Source organism: Felis catus, chromosome D3, assembly GCF_018350175.1.
Source record: "Felis catus isolate Fca126 chromosome D3, F.catus_Fca126_mat1.0, whole genome shotgun sequence".
NCBI classification, from domain to species: domain Eukaryota; kingdom Metazoa; phylum Chordata; class Mammalia; order Carnivora; family Felidae; genus Felis; species Felis catus.
This window is the reverse complement of record NC_058379.1, coordinates 11267759-11290423: the sequence shown is the minus strand read 5'-3', so window position 1 is coordinate 11290423 and position 22665 is coordinate 11267759. Positions and strand designations below refer to the sequence as shown.

Genomic DNA, 22665 nt, shown 5'->3' with positions numbered 1-22665 from the left:
TGGCTGGCAGCCAACAGCCCGCTCGGGCAGAGACTCCCTTCTGCGGCCCACAGAGCCGTGTTTGGACAACGCACGGGGTTTCCTGCTGCACGGGGGCCCCGTTTGATAGCACGTGGCTGTGAATGGAAACACGGGCAAGCAGTGCCCCGGGAGGGGCTCGGGTCTCACAGACCGCACGGTAGATGCGAAGAAGGGACTGTTGTGTGGGTCGAAGGTGACGAGTCTCGATCCTCACTTGGACCCGTCGGATTCGAGCCAGTCCCCTGAGCTCCACTGTGAAAAAATGAATATACCTGCATGACATGCAGGGAAGGAGGCACGTGTCCCATTCTGTGACATAGGGCAGGATGTAATTAGACACACGCCCTGTAAAATCTCCCCCCCCCCCCCCCGCCGTCCACGTGATACATAGGTACGTAACGCGCACGCATCTAAAGTCAGGAAGCAAACGTCCCCGATGCTTTTGAGCTCTCCCTCGCTCTCTGAACCCTTGCGCCTCACTACCTAGAAGTGGGGGACCAGATAGGTTCAAAGAATTCAGCCGCTCTCCCTGTCCGAACTTGGTATCTGAAGCCCAGGACCAGCCGTCGTTGGATGGTCAGAAACACCCGTAAAGACTTAAGCCTCTGGTGCCTTTGACTTTCATGCGTATATCCGTCGCGTGCATTGTGTGCGGAAGCAGGGGACTGCCTAGGTAGGGACTGTGCAGCTTGTCACAGCGATGGTCATCCCTGTTCGTTCCTGCTCCCTCCCAAAGGCGGAATTCTATTAGGAAGTTAATTATCGTGCCAATCATCTCTTAATTAATAGTCAGCTGGGCCTCAGGTGACGGCTATATAACTTCGTTGGCTGATTCTTCAAGATGACTGGTAATAAACGGGACACCGGGAGCTAAAATCTTTTTGGGAACGAAATGGGGTATGAGGAAGGGAGCAAAGAGGGGACGTCTAGGGGTCCGCCGGAGCCCCTGCCCTTGGGCTCACGCTCTTTCTTCGCCTTTCTGTTCCCCCCACCTCACCTCTCTTTCTGACTCCCCTTTAGGAGAGCTGCTCTCCATGGGATTTGGGTTCGTGGAATACAGGAAGCCGGAGCAGGCCCAGAAAGCTCTCAAGCAGCTCCAGGTAAGGGTGGGGATTTCAGCGGAGATCCACGGAGGTGCTTGGTAGGTGGTGGGGGGGGGGTGGGGGGGGGTCCGGGGCAGGGAGGGTGGAGGGCGGGGGTCCGGCCTGTCAACACTCCTGAAGTTAGTGGGAATGTGGGTAAGTCCACATTTTCTTGGGTCCCTCGCTTCCTCCAGTTCTCCAGGGCACTGTGGCCCAAGAAAAATTAAGAATCTTCTTCGGCGCTCTGTAGTCATGGTAGTGCGTTCCCGAATCCACAGCTCCGTGCCAGATCTGGGGGAGGCTGGCAGAGCGGATCTCTGAATAAATACGCAAGACCAGGTCACGAGAAGTGCTTGGATGGAAATAAAGCAGGCATCGTGATGGGCAGAGAGGGTTGCTTTACATTGTGTGAGGGAGGCCTCTCTGAGGAGGTGACCATTGAGCTGATCGCTAATTGACAAGAAGGAGTCAGCTACACAAAGATCTAGAGGGGAAGCAGTCTAGGAGGAATACGCAGCATGTGCAAAGGGTCTGAGGCAGGGGCTCTGAGGTAGGAATGAGCTTAGTATGTTTGAGAGGCAGAAAGAGGCCATTGTGGCTGGAGTGGACCGTGTGTGGGCCCAGATCTTGCCAGCCTTTTAAGGACCGTGGAGTCCGGGGTAAAGGCAGTGAGATTCTGTCGGAAGGCTTGGAGCGCTTTGGGGAAGGGACTGGTTTATGCTTCTGGACGGTCTCTCCCGCTGCTGTGCAGAGAGTGGATGACAGTGGGGCAGGTGAGAAACCACGGAGTCGTCCGGGCAGGAAAGGGTGTTGGCCTGGGTCGGGGCGGAGGCAGGGAAGATGAGGACAAGGGGACTAGACTCTGAGGTGTTAGGACAGGGACTCCACACAGAACGGGACCTCCTGCTGGGCCCGAAGTGCAGGATCAGATCAGGCGCCTGGAGCAGGAGGGAGCTGAGCTGGGACTGCAGGGAGCGGCACGGCCTGGGATGGGCTCCTCCCCCGTGAGGCAGGCCTCTGCCCGAGACCGCGTCCTCCACACTCTTCCCCGATGCCGCACATCCTGCCCTTTGGTGGCTTTGCGGGCAGGGAGCAGTGCCCTCCCTTCTTTCTGCGGACCCACTCGCTCCCTGCCGTCTTTGCTGACCCCTCGTTCTGCAGGCCGAGCGCTCCTGACCGTGCCTGCAGGTCAGGCTTCTAGACCCAAGCCCCTGGAAGAGCTTCAGGGGGTCCAGGGACCCTTTTAAGCCATATTCCGGATGTCCTATGTCTGTGCGCACCGGACAAAGAGGGCCTGGCCTGAGGCCAGGTGGCGTGAAGGTAAAGGAGAGCTGAATCGGGCCACGTGCATGGGAGCCTGCTCACCTTACCCGGCTCTCACTCTCTCTCTGGCAGGTGCCCCTGGGCCGGGCACGGCTGGGCCGTTCTCAGGGTGGGAAGGGCGCCCATAGGGGGCCCCCGCCCTGTCCCAGCAGAACTCCTGGCACAGGAGAGAGGCCCTGGGGGGTATAGGAAACGTAACCGGGCGCTTAGTTCATCTGATGGTTTTTGTAGGATTTTGATGACCTTGCCCTTGGCTCCGGGCAGCTTCGCGAAGGGCCGAGTTGGATTTGGGTAGGATGACGGGGAGGTAACGCCTCCGGGGCCCCCGCTCTCTTGGAAAGCTCTGCTGTCTACCGGGGCTGCATATCCAGACACCCTTGGGGGCCAGCGGGCGGCGTGAGGGAGTGAGGGGGCAGGCATCACCCAGAGCAAAGGCTGGACGCTCGTGCCCTGTCGAGAGGGCGGCCGCTTCTTAGCTTCAGCCAGTTACGCCTCGTGGGGCGCCTCTCTGGCGTTTGATGTGTGTGTTGTTTTTCAAAGAGACACTGGCAGTCCAACTTTGTCATCGGGTGCCGCGTAGGCATTCAGCTGGCATTGGCTCTGCACGTCCAGTGGTCCATTCTCTGCCACGTAATGCAAGATTCTGTCAAACTCCACCTTGCACGTGTTGCATTCCGTACCTCCCTGTGTGCGTGCATGTGTGCACGTTGCCGCAAAGAATCGTTTACACAGAACTACCTGTGCTATATCTTACGGGAGACTTAAGGAATTGTCGAGGGTAATTTTGCTAATACGTCAGTTTTGCCTTAAGGGACCCCCGTGAGAGCCTAGCTTTCACTACACCTCCTCTGCGGTTTAGAATTTTTTTTTTTTTTTAAGCACACAGTCTAGCCTGAACTCTTGCTGCAAGCCGGACCAAAGGGGCTTGCTTTGCCTAAAAATGCTTACAAACGATGGAAAATTCGGTGCCCCTTGATTGGCATAAAGGCCAAGGCCCACGCATGGCTCAAGAGGGCATTGGAAGGCTGGGTCTGTGTGACCACCAGCTGCCGTCTGGGCTCGGCCTGAGCCACTTCTCTGTCCTTGATTCCAGCTGGCCCCGCTGCCCGGGCATAGTCCCCCCTCTGAAGTTTCCTTTCCTCTCCGCTGACGCCCGCTCTGTTGGAGATCAGCAGTGTGGGCGAGTGTTGCTGGGGAGACAGGGTGACAAGCTGTGTGGTCTTGTCTCTTAGGGTCACATCGTGGACGGCCACAAGCTGGAAGTGAGGATCTCGGAACGAGCCACGAAGTGAGTCTTCATTGCCCCCTCTCTGCTCTCCTCCAGGGGGTCCTTTCTGCTCTGGGGCTGGTGTATCGTCTTCCTGATTAAGGTGACGTCCCATTTGCCAGCTCCGAGGCCCGTTTCTGTGATGAACTGGGACCACTCCAGTCCTTTGAATAAATATTTAATGCACATTTGTCGTAATACGAGGAGCAGGAGCGGGAGGAACCAGCACATTCTGCTCATCTTGGTGTTATAAATAAACCAACAAAGAATTGCCAGTTGCTGGTGCTCTGGACGAGCCAGAGAAGCGATAAAACCTTGATGTCCAGCTTTATAGGGCTTTCTTTCCTGGAGCTGGACACCGGAGCCCAGAGACAGCCTCCAGTTAATTTGAAAGAGATTCAGTCAGTGTTAAGAGTTGGAGACTGACCAATCTGCCCGGTGACCAGTTTCCTGAAGTAGTGTTTTAGTTTTTGGGTTTTTTTTTTTTAAATATTTTTGGGGGGCAGAGCACAAGCAGGAGAAGGGCAGAGAAAAGGGGGGACGGAGGCTCTGAAGCAGGCTCTGCACTGACAGGCTGACAGCACAGAGCCCAAGGTGGGGCTCGAACCCACGCCCCGTGAGATCATGACCCGAGCCGAAGTCGGACACTTAACCGAGTGAGCCACCCAGGCGCCCCGTAAGATTCAGTTTTGTGCCTACGCTTCTACCCGCTTGCATGTGTAAATGAGCCGATAGGCCTGAGGTGCCCCGAACACTGCCCAGCACGTGACGTGCCCAGCGCGAGTGTTGTTTTTATTGTCATTGTCATGATCGCCTACCAGCCCCGGGCGATGAAGTAACCGCCTCTAACAGTCCTAGGGCTGGTTTGCGATCTCTCTTTGGTAGTTTTCAGCAAGTTGGGCACTTGTTGTGGTCGTTGAGCAGATTGGCTGTTGCTGCCTGGCCTCCAGCTGTGCTTTTTCTTCCTTCTCTCTGTTTTCAATGCTACTTGGGAATCCAGCCCTCGGCCACCTCTGGTATTGTGCGCCCACCCGGTCTGTGCCGTGGGAGCATCCTCGGGGAGAAGGCCCGGTACGGGAAGGGCTCCTGAGCTGGGATGGAACAGTGAGCACCAGGCATTGAGCCCCACGGCCTCGGGTTCTAGTCCAGGAGCTGCGTGACCTTGGGTGGCTGACTTTGCCTATGAACTAGTATGTGCTAACTAGAGGTTGTGCATGAAGCCTCTAGAACGTGCTTTGCACATGAGTACTCAGCCAACAGTGGCGATCTGTCCTTTCCGTTCCCCGTCTCGAAGGAGTCAAGCTAAAGTCACCTCACGAGCTTTCAGTCCCTCGCCAGTGTTGATTTAGTCATCCTTTTATTCAACAAACAAATAACGGAAAGCCCACTGTGTACCAGATACTCTGCCCAGGTGCCAGGAATGGGGTTTCCTGGTGGTGTTCACGGTCTAGGGCAGCGTAATTGATAGAACCTTCTACAGTAGTGGGATTCTTCGATCATGTTCCACATCTGTGCTGTCCAGTATGGCAGCCACTTGCTCATGTGGCATTTGAACACATAAAGGTGGGGAGTACAGTTGTGTTAGTCATCTGTTGCTGTGTAACAGAGTATCCCAAACAGCTTAAAACAGCAAACACTTATTATTTCACCGTTTCCGAGGTCAGGAACTTGGGAACAGTTTAGCTGGGTACTTCTGTCTCCAGGTCTCTCAGGAGGTTTTGTTGGTCAGGGCTGCAGTCTCATCTGAAGGCTCCTCTGGGGCTAAAGGATCCGCTTCCAAAATGGCGCCCGCACATGGCTGTTGGCAGGAGACCTCAGTTCCTCACCACGCTGGCCTCTCCCTGGGATTGCATGAGGGTCTTTACAGCACCACAGCCCATTTTCCACTGAGCGAGTGATCCAAAGGACAGCAGGAAGGAAGCGGCAGTGTCATTTATGACCTGGTCTCAGAAGTCACCATCGCTTCGGTCTTCTACTGGTCATGCAGACCTGCCTGATGGAGCACGGGAGGGGACTGCCCAAGGGCGTGAATACCGAGAGGCAGGGATCTCTGGGGACCATCTTGGAGGCTGGCTATCCCAGCAACTGGAGAGTTGAGTTTTGAATTTTGTTGCTTTAACGTAGACTTAACCGGCCGTATGTGGTTTGAGGCTACCATATTGGACAGCACAGTAAAGGGAAACATGAACGATATGTAATACGCGGTCAGGTGGTGGTGAGTGCCAGAAAGGAAAGCAAAACTGGGGGTGGGGGAGGGGGGTGTTGCTGCTTTAATGGGGATACCTAGGGAGGGCCTTCGAGGAGGTGACGTGAAGCAGATCTGAGAGAAGTGAGGCAACACGGCCGTCTTTATGACAACAGCTGCCATTTGTTGAATGTTTGGCACATGGGGGGCACCACGCAGTGTCTGACAGGCCCTCAAACGGTATGACGAGGCCAGCACTCTTTTTAGGCCCATTCTGCACTTGCGGAGGCTGAGGCCCGGAGAAGCCAAATTACCTGCCCAAGATCACTCAGATCCTATGCAACCCACTTGGCTTCCACACCCTGGTCGTTCACTCCCCACTCACTACCCCGCGTCGCTTTGACGCAGTGGCAGGTTGCCCAGGGCGAGCAGGGGCCCAGGTGAGGTGGGAGGGCGTTAGAGACGGTTAGAGCTTCCGCTCCCACCCCTGGCCCGTCTTCAGGGCTAGCAACTGCTCCAGGCCTGTGGGTGAGGCTCTTGGGGCGTGTACTGGAAAGTCTCACATAAGACCTTTGGGCCATCCGGGGTCTTTCCACATCTGGAAGGGGACAGTAGACACCGGATGGGGTGAGGAGCTGGCCTCACCCTTCTCAGGGTTCCTCTCGCCAGTCCCTGATAGCCCCCGCGTCTCTCAGACGACGGGCAGGAGAGACCCAAGGGCGGGTGTGCTGACCGGGTGTCCACAAACCATCTTGAGAGGAAGATGGTTATGCTCCGAATCACCCAGGGGAGACCGCCTTCCCCCTTTTCATCTCTGCCTCATCCACCCAACTCCTTGAATCTCTCACCTGCCAAGAACATCAGCTCTTGGAGGGAGGGTGAGAGGGTTAGCGTAGGCCAGCAGCTGCCCACACCCCAGATAACTCGAACCTTCTCCCCTAATCGTCTAGGCCAGCTCTGACGTCCGCTCGGAAGAAACAAGTGCCCAGAAAGCAGACGACCTCAAAGATCCTGGTGCGCAACATCCCCTTCCAGGCCGACAGCCGGGAGATCCGAGAGCTCTTCAGGTGAGCAGCTCTCCTTCTGTCCACCGGTTGGCATGTGGTGGGGGGAGCCTGCTGGAGCCTTGGCAGGTGGCCTTCGGGTCCTTGATGGCTCCACTGCAGGCCGGCCCGGTGGTCTTTCAAAGGTCATCTTTTGGCCGCCTTTGATTTATCTCTCTTGAACTCATGCGCCGTGAGCACTATGCAGAGAAAAGTCGAAACAGCCAGGCCTCCTCCCCCAGAGGTGAGACAGAAAGAGAGGGCGGCTGGTGTTCTCTGTCCCCACCCGCAGCAGGATGGGGCGGGGGCCCTGGTGGCCGAGGCTCAGCATCTGTCTGAAACTCTTCTGGCCAAGTCATTCCTCTGGGTTTAGCCAGCAGCTCTCCACCCCGGTGGTTTCCGAGTCACCGGGTGACTTTCATAAACATACTTTTGCTCAGGCCCCGCCCCCATGGAGTTGGATTCTGTTGGTCGAGGGTTGGGCTCAGACATTGGTGCTGTGATCAAAGCTCCACTGGGGATTCTACTGTCCAGCCAGAGTTGGGCACCACTGTCTACATTGCTGTCTACGGAGAGAGACTGTTTTGAAATATGGATGAATCCCCTGAATAAATAGTGCAGTCCGGCAACAGATGCCAGCATAGGGTCAGAAACGCTAGGCACTGGGACCCGGAAGGACAGGCGGGGGGCGAGGTACTGACAGCAGGAAGGCCAGTGGTGATGCTGTGCAGGAAGGCAGATTGAATCAGACCAGTTTCCCTATGTTTTGAAAGAAAAACCGGCATTCCAGATTTTTAGGGGGAGTAAGCTGGCAACTAATTTACTTTCTAAAATACAAACAGTGCAGGACAAAGTCTGGCTGTGGCCAGATGGAGCCCAAGGGCCACCACTTTGCAACCCCTGTGCTAACGCATTGCACCGTTCGGCCTTGCAGATTAGTTAGGTGCCATCTAGAAGCAAGCCCTGGATCAAACATCTTTACGAACGGGCTTAACAGGAAGACGTTTAAAGCCAAGACCCTCCCCGGGTGTGGGGTGCTGGGTGGCCCAGGGAGAGACAGTCTCGCCCTCGGAGTGTAACGGCAGGTGGACCAGATCGCCGGGGGCTCCCGGGCCTGCAGGACCCAGAGAGCTGTGTCCCTGTTTCAATTATCAGTCGGCATCTTACTGATTAGATCACCTCACTGAAGTCAACTGTGGATGCAAAATATAAATCCCATATTTGGGGGACTAGACAGAAGTACCCTTGTGTGAATCTACCTCTTCGCCCTCTCACCCGATTTAAAGAGTAAGGAACCATTTACGGGATTTGCTTCAAAACTCCTTCTCACCTCCGCCCTTCTTCTCACCTCCGTTCTAAATTGTACGCTGAACGTGCTGTTCGTTAACAGACGTGGTTTTGCTGGCTCTGGTGCAGACGCCGTTTTCGGCGGAGTGGGGTCTTAGCTGTGATCCCAGGTCCCCTGCGTGGCAGTAAGAGCCTGGTGAGGTGGGGTCACGACCTGGGGGGACGTTTTCCATCTCCCTGCACCCAGGGAGAGGAGTACGCATCCTCAGCCTCGCACGCTGGCTCGTTTTAACGGGCTCCTGCTTGTGAAAGAGAGTCCAATTTAAGACCTGCCAGATCAAAACAGGATTGCCGCAGACAGCACGTGTTGATCAGGAAATAGCATCCCGCCGAAATGACAGTTCCACTTGGTGCCGCAGCCTGTTTGGGGTGACACTTACCCAGGGAAACAAAAGATCCGCTCGGAAAGGGAAGAGCGCTTTGTTTGATCTCTCGTTTTATATTTATTTTGCGGAGACAGGGAATTAGCGTCCACGGAACGTAATTATGCGCGGTGTCTCTTCCCCCTGCCATTGTTCCAATGGTAGCTTTCGCTAGCCCTTGGAAACGGAAAGCCACCACGGAGGGCTCACCTTGCTTTGTTGTGCTCTGGGGCTGGGGGGTTGAGGCCGTTCCCGGTGGCGGGCGGCAGGGGGCGCTGTGAGCCTTCTCAGGGGGGACTCCGCTCGTCCTGGAAACCACAGACCCCGATTTCAGACAAAGCCAGCGGCCGGCAAAGGTCAGAGCCAGGGGAGGATTTCGGGGCTTCAGGGGAACCAGTCTGGTCCATTTTGCAGGCGAGTTTTGCAGGCTCGTCCTGCCGGGTGCGATCAAGAATCCCAGCTCGCTCCGATGGGGCCCTCGCCGCGTGTTGGGCCCCAGCTGCGCGTCTGCCCCGTGCAGCGTCTCCTTTAAGCTGCGTAGCCGCCGTGTGGAGGAGGGAGGCTGTTTGTTACCTGTTTTGCACCCGGAAGGATGCTGGAGACCTGGGCAGATAAAGCGTCCTGCTCAGAACCTGCAGCTGAGCCAGGACTGGGATTTCAGCAGTCTGACCCAGAGCCGTGGCTCAGAACCGCTGCTCTCTGCCGCCTGTCGTCCTCCTCCCGGGCCCAGAAGGACACTGCCCCCTAGATCACGGCGGTGGCACCATTGTCCCGCGAATGTGTCGTTCGCACCAGCCCCGGGCCTAGGTGTCGGGCCGGCAGCTGTTTCAGGAGAGACGGGCGCCTCCCCCCGAGGAGTTCACTGGGGAGGACCAGGGAGCAAAGCGACGGTGGCAGCTGGACAGTGATGCTCCTGTGGCACGCGGGAGTGAGTGTAGGGCCGTAGCGGGAAGGCACGGTCATGTTCTCAAGCGCACCTGCTGGGGGGCGGCAGCTCGCCCACTCTCCCCGGCCCTCGGGGCCCTGCACGTGACCCCGGGGCAGCACCTGCCTGCGCCCTTCCTGGGGGCCCCCAGCCGTGCAGTGGGGTCCCCCCCCCACACCACCCCACAGCCCCTTGAATCCAGTACCCTGAGGCACTGTGGATCCGTATCCCTATGAGATCATCATCTGGGACGGTTCGCGGCTGGCCCTTCAGAAAAGTCAGAGTGGACACAGCAGTGTCCCCCCTGCCACCTTTTTGGGCCTCCGCTTCCCCTGGCACCAGGTGACAGCGGCCCTGCTGGTAGCATTTGGGGTAATTTATGATGACGCTACGGCAAGAACGTGTTTGTTACCGTGAAGTATAGTTTCCAAGCCCGACCTCTGTGCCAGGCTCTGCGTTATTACGGGTCCGTTTCCCACAACGGCCCCGCGGAGTGGTGTTGCCTCCGTTTCCCAGGGAGGAAATGGGCTCCCCGGCTCCAGATCCCGCCACTGGGCCATCTGCCAGCCCCACCGGCACCCAGCAGCTCCCGTACCACGTGACCGCCTCGTGGGCTGTTGAAAGGGTTAAATGAGCGTCTGCTTATGGAAAGCGTAATACAGGGCCTGGGACGGAGTAGGTGGTTAATAAACATTAGCGCTGGTTGTCAAATAGCACGAAACTGGGGGCGCCAGGCTTTGAACCCAGGGCCGGTCTGACTCTCGACAGAGCTGGTGTCTTCGATGGCACTGCAGACCCTTGACGGTCCCCTGTGGCATTTTCTTACTGGTTTGCCTCCTTTCCCTGAGTCTGCCTTCCTGCCTGGTGATCCTCTCCCCCTCCAGCTGGCCCTGGGCCAGAGAGAGTCAGTACTGGGGGACGGACACTGGCCTCTCTACTCCGTAAGGGACACACGGAAGACAAGTGGGGATCCTCCGGACCGTGCAAGCATGTGCTGGCACGCAGGGACCAGACTCCTCACCCCACAGCCAGAGGGGGGGTGAACGCGGCCCCCGGCTCACCCTGTGGTGTGCACAGCCTTAAACTAGCATCCGTTCCGGAAGAGGAAGGGTGTAGACTGGCTTCCCTTCCCATCTGGGTTTGCTCTGATGGAGGTAGGTGTGTGTGCACGTGTATGTGTGTGGGCAAAGCCTGGATTTGAAGGTCCCTGGGACAGAGGGTGTTTCCGAGAATAGCCCCACAGATAGGGCCCAAGTCTGAACCCCAATTGAAGCAGGTGCTCAGGGCCCCCCAGCCTTACGCATAAGCGCATGTGCGGAGCCATGGGATTTGACGGACGGGTCATGTTCCCACCCGAGTTTCAAGCGATGGCCCCGAGTTAGCACCACCCTGGAGAACGAGGTGGTGATGCTCTCAGCACCCAGGAGGCGTGGGGCACCGGGCCGGCCACATCTCAGGCGCCTGCGTCATCGGTGCATCTTCACTCTAGCCCGGTGTGCTGCAGCTCTTGGACCCGTTTCCTGGGGCCCAGAGAGGAACAGGGGCTGTTTCTAGCAGGACTTTGGCTCGCCCGTTTCTTCTGTACCCAATGGGCGGCCTTGGTTTGAGCGTGGGTTCTGGAAGGCAGTGATCCTCTGGGAAGGAGGTCCTACAAACACGGCTGGCTTTGGGAGCACGTGACCCGTGTGGCCCCGTGTGGGTGTTCAGTGTCCCTTTCCCCCACCCCAGACTGCAATCTTGGACACTCTGGTCGCTGCTGTGTCTACGGGTCCCTGGTACATAGAGGGTGCTCAATAAATGTTTGCTAAGCACATAGGTGAGCGTTTGCTAAGCGTACCAACTGCGCCAAGCCTTTCTCGTTGGAATCCTGAGGGAAAGGGTATGTGAGGCACAGAGAGGTTAGGGAGTTCGCCCAGGGCCACACAGCTCTGCAGTGGCACCGCCTGGTCTCCCTCACTTTGGAGCCCCTCCTACCCCCTTGAAACTGTCCCCAAGGGCCAGGGATGTTGGGTGGGAGCTGCTGGCGGAAGTGCTGCCTCAGGTGAGCTGGGGCAGCGGCTACGGGCTACAGGTGAAGAGAGCTTTTCATCTGAGCCTCTTTTTTTTCCCCCGCTTTTTGGTGATTTTGTACTCAGAGGTGTGAACCACCTGCTAGGGGTGTGAATGGGTGAGCTCCCAACAGGTGTCTGGAGGCCTTAATTACACAGCTTGCATCTCCTGTCCGCGCTGCACCTGTTGCGCCCGCTTTGTGGACGGGGTCCGTCGTCCCTGGCCTCTCCTCCTCATTTCCTCTCGCAGTGACCGTGACCGTGGAGGGAGGGCTGCGGAACAGTGCGCCTGCCAAGTTCCCCTGACCTCCTCCCTCACCCAGACGAGGGATCACTGCCTGATGGGCTCCTGGTTGTCAGCAGTAACTTTCCCGAAAGCAGGGAGCCTGGATCCCTGTAGTCTGCTCTTCTCGGAGGTTCTGGACGGATGGGGCCTCTTCCTGTTCACCAGGCTCCACGGGGGAGGAGCTCTGTTAAGGCAGCCTTGGGGTCGGAGAAAGGGTGTGGGGGAGAGAGAAAACCTCCCTTCGGAAAGGGAGGGGGTAGGGAGGCTGTCTCTCCCCACGTAGGTCATTCCCCCCCCCACACACACACACACAGCCCTCCAGGGAGCCCCTAGATGGAGGCCACCACGTCCCTCATCCAGATCCGGCCACACTCCTTCCTTCTCACACCGTCTGGCCACTTTCACACCCCGCAGCAGCAGAACTGAGTAGCTGCATCTCAGACCGAACGACCCACGAGCCTGTAAAATACTGACTGTCCGGCCCTTTATGGGATAAGGTTTGCTGATCCCTAGACTAAGCTAACCACAGGGCTTGCACGGAGATGGGGCACGCCCTAGAGGTTTGGGGCATTGTCTTCTGGTTTTAATTACCCAGACGTGGTATTTTCTTCTTCCGCTTTTGATAAAACACGGAGACCTTACAGGTAGAGCTGTAGCCCCGTTGGCCCCCGTTGGCCCCCGTTGAGCTTGAGACGTGAGGTCCCAGAGAGCTGCTGTGTTCACCTCTGCAGCCCACCTCCTCGCTCTGACCTGTTTTCTCATCGGGGCACCCCTGCTCCTCCTGGTCTGCCAAGGTCTTTGTGGTTTGTTTTAAGAGTACTTTTTAGAGCAGTTTCAGGTTTAGAACCCCACTGAGAGGAGGGGACAGAGTTTGCGTAGGCCTCCTGCCCCCACCCACATAGCCTCCCCATCATCAACACCCCCCCACCAGAGTGGCAAATTTCTTATATTCTCTGAACCTCCGTTGACACGTCATTATCACCCCAAGTCTGTGGTTTGCATTAGGGTTCATTCTTGATGGTATATGTTCAGGGCATTTGAACAAATGTGTAATAACGTATATTTGTCATTATAGTGTCATAGACACTGTTTTCACTGCCCTAAAAGTCCTCTGTGGTCTGCCCGTTCATCCCTCCCTTCCCCTTTGCTGAGGTTTCGAAGGGTGGTGTGAATGCATTCATTCATTCGTTGATTCATGCATTCTTAACTGAGCTGGGAGCACCAGCCATTAAATTCAGGGCCCACCCAGATCTAGTATGACCTCCCCTTACCTTGATCACATCTGCAAAGACCCTATTTCCAATAAGATCCTATCCACAAGCTCTGGCAGACATGAATTTGGGGGGCACGTTTCGCCCAGTACAGGGTGTCCCAGACGGGGTGGTCAGGAGAGCCTTCTCTGAGGAGGGGACCTTCTCGTGGGGACCTGTGGCTATGAAGGGGTGAGCTGCATATAGACGTAGGGGTGGCAGGGGCTGTGCCCCCGGTGGGAATGAGCCTGGCCCTGGAGGGGAACGGGCAGGGTGAGCAGAGGGACGATGCTGAGATGGGAAGAGTGGACGGGGCACGATCTTGTGGGCCATGATGAGGGCTGTGGATGGTCGTTCAACTTGTTACTCAAGTGTGACCAGCGGCCAGCTCAAGAAACAGGACAAGAGCGTGCCCGGTGCCCCCTTCCAGTCACCGCCCCACCCCCTCACTGCCCACCACTGTCCTGACTTCTAAAAACATATATTTGTGCTGCCTGTTATTGGTTTTTTGTGTAAATGGCATCATCACGTATACACTTTTGGTGTCTGTCCTGTCTGCTCAACATCTTTCATTGTGAGATCCTTCTGTGTTTTAATGTTACCATGATTTGTTCATCCTCAGTGTTGTATGGTGTTCCATCGTGTGAATATGTTGAAATACGCTTATCCGTTTTCCTGATGAGCACTTGGGTAGTGTTCAGGTTTTTGGCTGTTTCCAATAAAGAACGCTTCTGCGAGCATCCTCGCATATGGCTCTGGTGACCCCGTGCACACGTTCCTGTAGGGTGTCCGTGCGGGAGTAGAATTGCTGGGTCACAGGATGTGCACGTTTCAGCTCTAGTAAATCTCTCTATCGGGTTTCCAAAGAAACTGTCCGTTTGCATAAACTGTCAGTTTGAATGATCCAGTTGCCCCGGGTCCTTGCCAACACTTGGTAGTGTCTTTCTCTCTTAGCCATTCTGGTGGGTGTATAGTGGCATCATTGTATCGTGGTTTTAATTTGTACTTCCTTGGTAGCTAAGGAAGTCGGATGTTTTGTCATGTGCTTGTGAGCATGTGGTCTACTCTTATGGAATGCCTGTTCAAGTCTTCTGCCCATTTTTCTAAAAATCGGGTTGTCTCATTTTTTTCTTATGTTTCTAATTACTTCTTACATAACTTTCTGTATTTTGGTTTCAAGTCCTGGGGTGGGTATATGGTTGCCAGCCCCTCACTCTCCCGTTCTGTGGGTTTCTTAATGGTGTCCTTTGATGAGCAGAGGGCTCTTAATTTTAACGTTGTCCGCCATTTTCTACCTTCGTGGTTGGAACCGTTCACGTCCTACTAGCAGACCCTCCCTCCTCCAGGCTCGTGAAGACAGTCTCCTGTTTTCCTCCAAAAGCTTTGACCTTTCCCATTTAGGAACGGAGTCCAGCAGGAATCGGTTTTTGCATATGGCGTGAGGTAGAGATCGAGGTACGTTCCCCAAGTCGGTTGGCCCAACCTCATTTATTGTGAAAACCATTCTTTCCCCTCTGCTGTGCAGTATTGACTTTGCCATAAATCAGATGACCGTGCACGTGAGGGTCTGCTTCTGGACTCTCTCCTCGGCTCCTCCGGTCTATTTGTCTATCCCGTGTGCCAATACGCCCCTTCTTAATTACCGTGGCTTTGTGAGTAAGAGCTTGATATCTGGTGTCTTTGTTCTTCCCCGATTGCCTTGACTGTTCCCGGCCCTTTGCACTTCAGGCCTTTGTGTCTGAATAATAAATAAAGAATATTCCACCGCCCCGAGAGCTGGGGGGGGAGTGGTCGGTGACTTACACTTGTAAAAAGAGCTTGAGAAAAGAGGGTCAGAGCCGGTGTGAGGGGCCAGAGGTGATGGTGGTTTGGACCTGACGTCGGCAGTGGAAGCAGGCGGGGGTGCGTTTGCAAACTCCCGCTGTGGCTTAGTGCGGACGGTGAGGGAGACAGGAGTGGAGGACAGCTCCTCGAGGCATCGAGGGTCCTAAGCGACTGGCGGATCACGGGCCACGTCTGGGGGAGGGGCAGGGCAGCATGAAGGAGGCGTCAGCCCCACTCCCCGCGCCTCCCTTTGCTCGCCCGTGATGGGTCGCACGTAACCACTGGCCACGGTGGTGGTGCCAGGGCCACGCTTCTCAGTTGACCCGTGCAAGCACACGTGCGGGCTTGGGGGCTTCCGGTGAGCACTCCCTTCGGGAACAGCGCTGATTCCCCCGCGGATGTCAGCTGCAGCACCGACGTTGCTGCATCGACATTTCCTTACAGGCACTTTCTGTGCCGTGGGAGGGAGGCGCTGGTGACGATCCCCCCCCCCCCCCCAGCCGTTTGCACAGCTCCTTACAGAGGGCGCTGCCAGGGCCTGAAGTGCTCCATTGCTCACGATTTCGCTCGTTCCTCCCCCGACGAGCCCCGGGAGCCAAAGCTGAGGCACACGAGGCAGATGGCTGCCCGGCCATAAAACCCCGAGCAAGTCGCAGAGTCGGATTCACACTCCCTGTTCCTCCCTTTCTGTGCAGCCTCTCCCACTACAAGTTCCAGGGACAGAGATGCGCCTTCTTAACCCTTTCCTGTACCCATTTGGCACGTGTGTTAAGTTCTTTCGATACGGCAGTCTTCGGCCGTCATCGCCGTGAGATTCCCCGCGTCTGCGATGCTCATTAGGGCCAGTGCGCAAATACTTGGCCTGGGCTTTCTGGGAGCCGGGCCGGCTCCTGCCCTCAGGATCGCTGCATTCAGAAAGATGATGCCAGCTACTAGGCGGGGACTAAACAATGCCAAGGAATCCATCCTTCCTCCAAGAGAGTGTCCCAAAGACAGATGTAGGAGTCCTTGCCGAACATCTTTTTATTTAGAAAGAAGTTCTGGGGTTCCCAGTGGACCCCAGGGTTCGTGTTAGCCAGCTGTGGGGAAGAGAGCTCGACAGAGTCACCTGGCCCAAGTCCCGGGTGTCCCAGGTGTCCCAACCACTCTGTGGCCTGGCCGCCTCTTGAACCCAGCTTCCGACGTGGGCCAGCTTGCTTTCGGAGGGGGCGTGGGCGAGGCTCTATCCTGTTAGATAGGCCAGCCAGCCTACACAGGCGTGCCCGGGAGGGGACTGCTGATAACCCTCAGCAGATGTTCCCAGGGATCGGACGTGTGCTCAGAGTAGCAACGGGTAAATACATATACACACCCATCAGAACATCTAGACGAGGTTGCGGAGAAACCGGACCATTCCCGCAGTGCTGGCAGGAACATGAAATTGTACAGCCACGCGGGGAGAGTATGGGCACTTTTTTCCGAACGAAACACGCACTTCCCATGCGACCCAGCAGTGACACCTCTGTGCACGTGCACCAGAGAAATGGGAACTGAGGCGCACATAAAACCCTGCACACGTGCCCATCCACTGATGAGTGGACAACCCATGTGCGGTCTGGGGGGTGTTACCCTGCGTGAACAGGAATGCACACTGACATCACCCACACCATGGCTGGACCTTGAACACCTTGTGCTCGAGAGAAGAAGCTGGTCCCCAGAGACCACGCATGGCATAATTTCATCTAAGTGAAATGTGCAGAGGAGATAGAGAAAGAAAGTAGATGAGTGGGTCACTTAGGGATAGGGAGAGGGGTCGGAGAGTGATAGCTCAAGGATCGGGGGCTTCTTTCTAAGCCCGTGAAAATTTTGTCCGTTATGGTGGTGATTTCACAACTCTGAGAATATGCTAGAAACCATTAAATAGCTGGATTGCCTGGTATGTGAATCGTATCTCAATAAAGCTACTACAGAAGGAGGGGAGGAAAGAGAGGAGGGAGGGACCCTGTATACAGATGCACACAGCACTTCATTCATTATATCCAAAACCCAGAAACCACCCGAACGTCCTTCAGCAGGCAAATGGTTAAATGAACCGCGGTTCATCTGAACCACAAAATACTACGGAGCGAGAGAAAGGGGTAAATTATCAGTATCCCCAGCAGCCTGGGTGAAAGAAATCTCTGGAGCATTATGCCGAGAGGGAAAAGCACATCTCCAAAGGGTATATGCTGCGGGATTCCATTTATACGACATTCTTAAAACAACAAGATAGTGGGGCGCCTGGGTGGCGCAGTTGGTTAAGCATCCGACTTCAGCCAGGTCACGATCTCGCGGTCCGTGAGTTCGAGCCCCGCGTCAGGCTCTGGGCTGATGGCTCGGAGCCTGGAGCCTGTTTCCGATTCTGTGTCTCCCTCTCTCTCTGCCCCTCCCCTGTTCATGCTCTGTCTCTCTCTGTCCCAAAAATAAATAAACGTTGAAAAAAAATTTTTTTTTTTTAAATAAAAAAAAAAAAACAACAAGATAGAGAGATGGGACCATTAATTGGGGATTAGGTAGACGGAGAGAGAGAGAGAGAGGGCGGCTGTGTCTGTAAAAAGGAAGCACAGGGGGTCCCCTTGCGATGAACATTCTGTATCTTGACCGGTCACGAGCCTGCAAGTGGTCAGATTGCATAGAACTAAATACACACACTGAAATGAGTGCGTGTGAAACTGCAGGGATCTGAGTAACGTCCGTGACCGTATTGCTGTTGATTTTCTGCTTGTGCTGTTGTACTGTTAGGAGATGTTACCCCTGGGGGAGACTGGGTGAAGGGTAGTATATAGGATCTCCCTGATTATTTCTTAGAACCGCCTACAAGTCTATAATGATCTCAAAATAAAAAGTTTTCTCAAGGGCACCTGGGTGGCTTGGCCAGTTAAGGGTCCGACTTCAGCTCAGGTCATGATCTCACCGTTTGTGAGTTTGTGCACCATATCGGGCTCTCTGCTGTCAGCACACAGCTTCAGATCCTCTGTCCTCCTCTCTCTTCCCACCTCCACACGTGCACACATCTGTCTCTCTCTCAAAAATAAACACTGAAAAAGAGGTTTTTTTCATTTCTTTTTTCTTAATGTTTTTTTTTTTTTTGAGACAGAGAGAGACAGAGCATGAACTGGGGAGGGTCAGAGAGAGAGGGAGACACAGATCTGAAACAGGCTCCAGGCTCCGAGCTGTCAGCACAGAGCCCGATGCGGGGCTCGAACTCACGGACCGTGAGATCGTGACCTGAGCTGAAGTCGGATGCTTAACTGACTGAGCCACCCAGGCGCCCCCCCAAAAAAGTTTTTTTAAAACAACAAATACCCTTATCCATAAAGGATTATAGCAAGGCCACACCCTGCCATAGTGAGTTGCCCATCCCCGGGGGCAAGCAAGTGAAGACTAAGGCAACTCTCTGTTCCGGATGCTATAAAAGGGATCTCTGGTGAAGCGGCCAGGCCCACTCCCTTCAAGACACTTCGACCCCGAGTGTTGTCAGCATGAGCGTCCCTGGGGGTCAGAGAAAGGAGAATCCTCTGGCCTTTGGGTCAGCTGCAGGTAGTCTGATCCTTTGGTCAGAAGGGAATCAACACTCAACAGACAGACACACAGCAGCCAGGTGAGGGGGCGTGGGAATGAGGAAGAGAAATTACCCCATTTTTATACGCTGTGTGAACGGTGTATATACTTTATCACTGAAACGTAGGCTAATTGAACCCAAGAAAATGAAGAGATTGGCCTCGTAGGTGTATTTGATCTCCAGGGGTCTACTTCTGTTTAGCAGATTCGTGCATGAACCTGGTGCTGTATAGAGACTGCAAAAAAATATTAAGCGTCCATTGTTTGCAGTGTGAGAAAACAGCGGTTCTGGGTTTCTGCCCCATTATCGGAGAGCTGAGATACCAGCACATAACTTCCTTAGGCTCTTGTCGATTCTCCATCCCTCCAGACACGGGGTCTGGCAGGCTGGGCACAAAGCCACGTTTCTCAGAGCATGCCCTTCCCCATTTAAGATCCCCAGGAGCACAGCCCCAAGGCACTTGATGGGGACGTGCGCTGGGTGATACTGTCTTCATTCGAGATGCCCGCTCTGCAGAAAATCTGTTTCAGACCCTCTGCATCCCCTTTTTTAATTACCCTGCTCTCTGCCTGCCAGTCTGTCCACCAGGGGATGGTCAGAGGCTGTGAAAGTTACTGCTGCTCAGACCAGGATGAAGCAGCACTCGCTCGGCTGAGATAGTCTGGTTACCCGAGTTCTCCTTTCTCGTGTTGTCCTTGTGCCGTGGCCATCAGAAGTCAGCTGTCAGCTTGGAAAGGAGCCAGTGTGATTTTCCAAGTGAGCAGAACACTGGCCAGCGAGTCAGGAGACCTGATTTCTGGCCCTGCTCTGCCTTGCACCCTTGAGATCACCTTGGGGTGGTGGAGCGACTTCCCAGAGTCTCCTTTGTTGAGTGAATCAGTGAAGGGGTCGGGCGAGGCCAGCCCGGGGAAGGCAGCTTCCTCCTTGCAAGCTGACACACCCCCATGGGCCATGGCTGCCTGGAGTCCTGTACTAGAAGACTGGGAAGGTGGCTGGGCTCCACAGGAAATGGCATTGTAATTGATTAGTGATGTCTGCCCCGGCCCGTGGGCACAGCATCTGCGATAGGTCTGCAGCCGCAGGTATCTCACCTAAGAACGTGGCATTGATCGCCTGTCACTGGAGCTTTTACGTTTCCATCAGCTAGACTGGCCGGAGGAGCGGTCCCAGACCAGGGGCCGTGGGGAAGCTCACTTACTTTTCCTCTTTCACAAAAATGGTAATAGACTGGGAGTCGAGAAGGGCTTCTCTTTTCATTGTTGTCGTCTTCTTCCTTCTCAATTCCGGGGATCTGGTCTTCCGTGGCCGCTGACGTATTCGTTCCCTCCGTGCCCAGCCCGATTCTGATTCGGGAATAGGTGACAAAGGCCCAGACGGTGGAACGGGGCACCCTGGGGAGAAGGCGCCGGCCCCTGGGGTGGGGGAGGGTGGCATTGTGCGCCCTGATTCCTTCCCGGCAGCCTGCCCTAGTCCTGCTTTCACACCTCCTCTCTCCCCATTCAGTGCCTTTTCAGTTACAAGGTCCCTGCGCTTTGTCTGGGCTTGTCGGAGAGCCGGCGGGCCGTGGGCTCATTGTTGCAACTGATAATTGTGCTCTGTGTCTCCAGCATCCTGGGTGCTGAAAGGCGGGAGCCCCGGGATATCTGGGGAGCTCCTGAGCAGGAGCAGCCCCCGCCTGCTCACGTGACTCTTCCCGAGAGAAAGGGAAAAGGGAGGTCTCGACGCACTGCTTTTTAGTTAAGAGATACCTCGCCGGCTTAGCAAATATTTACTGAGCGCCTCTAATGAGGCAGGGGCTGTGCCAGGTGCATGCTGGGTTACAGAAACAGACGTGAACTCCAGGACAGAGAGGGACTGTCTCAGTTTAGGGGGAAGGGGATACACGCTCACATCACTAAAAGCCTCACGGCAGGGGCGCCTGGGTGGCTCAGTCGGTTGAGCGTCCGACTTCAGCTCAGGTCACGATCTCGCGGTCCGTGGGTTTGAGCCCCGCGTCGGGCTCTGGGCTGATGGCCCGGAGCCTGGAGCCTGCTTCCGATTCTGTGTTTCCCTCTCTCTCTGCCCCTCCCCTGTTCATGCTCTGTCTGTCTCTGTCTCAAAAATAAATAAACGTTAAAAAAAAAAAAAAAAAAAAAGCCTCACAGCAGAGGCCAGGTCTCACACGCTGTTGGTCTGGTGACGAAGTCTCTAGGACTCAGTGCCTGTCTCTGGAGGGTGGCAAGGTCACCGACGGTGTGTGGTTGGCCGTGAGGACGAGGTCAGCGCTATCGGTAAAGCACTTGGCTTCTCTGTGGCCCAGGCGCGGCTCTGCCGTGTGGCGTCCAGAGATTCGGGAACACCCGGTCCCTCGCCTGAGAGCCAGGGGGCTGGGCTCTCACCTCCGGCCCTGCTTCCTCGCTTCGAGCTCTTAGGGAAGTTCCTTCGTCTCCCCAAGGCCACCCTGGAGCGAGGGGGGCTCAGCTACGAGATGGTCTCCGAAAGGGTTTTCCGCCTAAAGGAACAGTCCGTGAAGTGACAGGCCGTGACGGTGTTTCTCGACACTGTCCCACTTCCCGAGTAACGGAGGAAGAGCCCTCTTGAAGAAAAATACAGTTCCTGCGGCCCTTCCCCCAGAGGGGTGCGGGCGATGCGAAGGTTTCTGTCGTTCGTTACGTTAGCCAGGTGCAAACGCAAAACTCAGAATAAACCGACAACTTAGGCCCGTGGTGCTCTTAGGACTATAAGGCTAACACCCGTTTTCAAATTAAATACAAGCAAAATTTAAAATCAATAGCATTCAAATTAACAACATTATTGTAGCGTGATGGATGATGTTGTTTCGCGGCAACTGAATTCAGAACGTGGGTTTTAATATCCGAAGGATGTAGCCTCGGGTCCAGATCTATAACGCGTCTCGGTACTTTTACATCAGCAGTGCTAATGCCGAGGACGCCTGTTTGCCTCGGGAAGCGCGGGCCGAACGGGAGGACCGACCCACAGGCTTTGTTTGCCGGTTCAGCATAATCCGACCTCCGGCTCGTCTAAACTCAGCCAGTCACCAAATGCTGCCTTTAGCGCGGTGTCGCTCAGTGGTTCGGCAAAGCCATCGTGATCACTTAAAAAATAAAAGTTAGCATTGCAGCGTCATTGAAATCATCAGTGAGCGGGCAACCAATTGCTTTGGGAACGGGGAACAGCAAAGGGTTTCATTGTTCACCGGGGCCAATCGATGGCCTGTTGCAAGCTGGAATGCGGTAAGACAGGTTCCACATGATAAGGGGGTCCACCGTCACCCTGGGACCCTACAGGCTGCTCCAGCCCAGGTCCCTTGAGATCAGTGCGCCCGTACCGCCGGGGGCCGAGTCTCTCCAAGCACTGTTCTAACACACAACGTACGCATGTGTGTATCTTGAAAATTAGGTTGTCTAAATACACCCCCCAATTTTTTTTAATTACCCCCGAAGTAGTTAAGCCTCCCCACACCCCTGCCTCTGCCCTCAGTACACACATACATATCTGCACATATTTATTTCGAGACACCTGTTCTATCAAGTAGGCTCTTACGCGAGCACAAATTTTCAGTCCACGGTACCTGCTGGGTCCACATAACAGCTCTAGACATTTTTCCCTGCCAAGCCTACCTGTGGTTGAAATACCCACCGCCTGTTTTTATGCAGTCTACACCGCTGGAGCTGATCGTTTTACTGCTTGGTTACCAGGGTTCAGTGAAGCTTCTGGAGTTCTTTAGTATATCCTGCCTGTCTGAATTTGCCAGGGAAAGGATGTGGGCAGAGGCCCTTTAAGGCGATCGTAGAAGTGAAATCAAGAGGCTATTCAGTGGAGGGGCTGTTACACCTGGAGGCTTTGTGTCCAGTCTAACACCAGCAGCAGGCTTCATGATTTCGAGCATCAGCATTGTAGTCTGTGGGAGTGGCACTCTCCAGAATTGTGTGGTATCCAACCTGTGCAACTGAACGTGGCAGCCCTGGTTGTCCATCAGATCTAGATCAGTGTGTAAACGTTGGTTCCTCCATTACCAGCTAAGAGACTTGGCTGAATCATTTAAATACCCTGAATCTCAGTATCTGCATCTGTAAAATGGGGCCGTAGTACGTATGTGTCAGGGTTATTGGGAAGATTGAA

At 55.1% G+C, this 22665-nt stretch overlaps 1 protein-coding gene across 3 annotated transcripts in view; it reads left to right on the top strand.

Moving 5' to 3' along the window:
* Positions 1-22665, top strand: part of RBM19 (RNA binding motif protein 19) — a 143286-nt gene that overhangs the window by 42797 nt on the left and 77824 nt on the right. For all 3 annotated transcript variants that reach the window (XM_006938504.5, XM_019814580.3, XM_045042396.1), the window contains exons 19-21: positions 1042-1121; positions 3659-3714; positions 6829-6945. In XM_006938504.5, coding sequence (XP_006938566.2) covers positions 1042-1121; positions 3659-3714; positions 6829-6945 — 253 coding nt within the window. The remainder of the gene's footprint in view (positions 1-1041; positions 1122-3658; positions 3715-6828; positions 6946-22665) is intronic.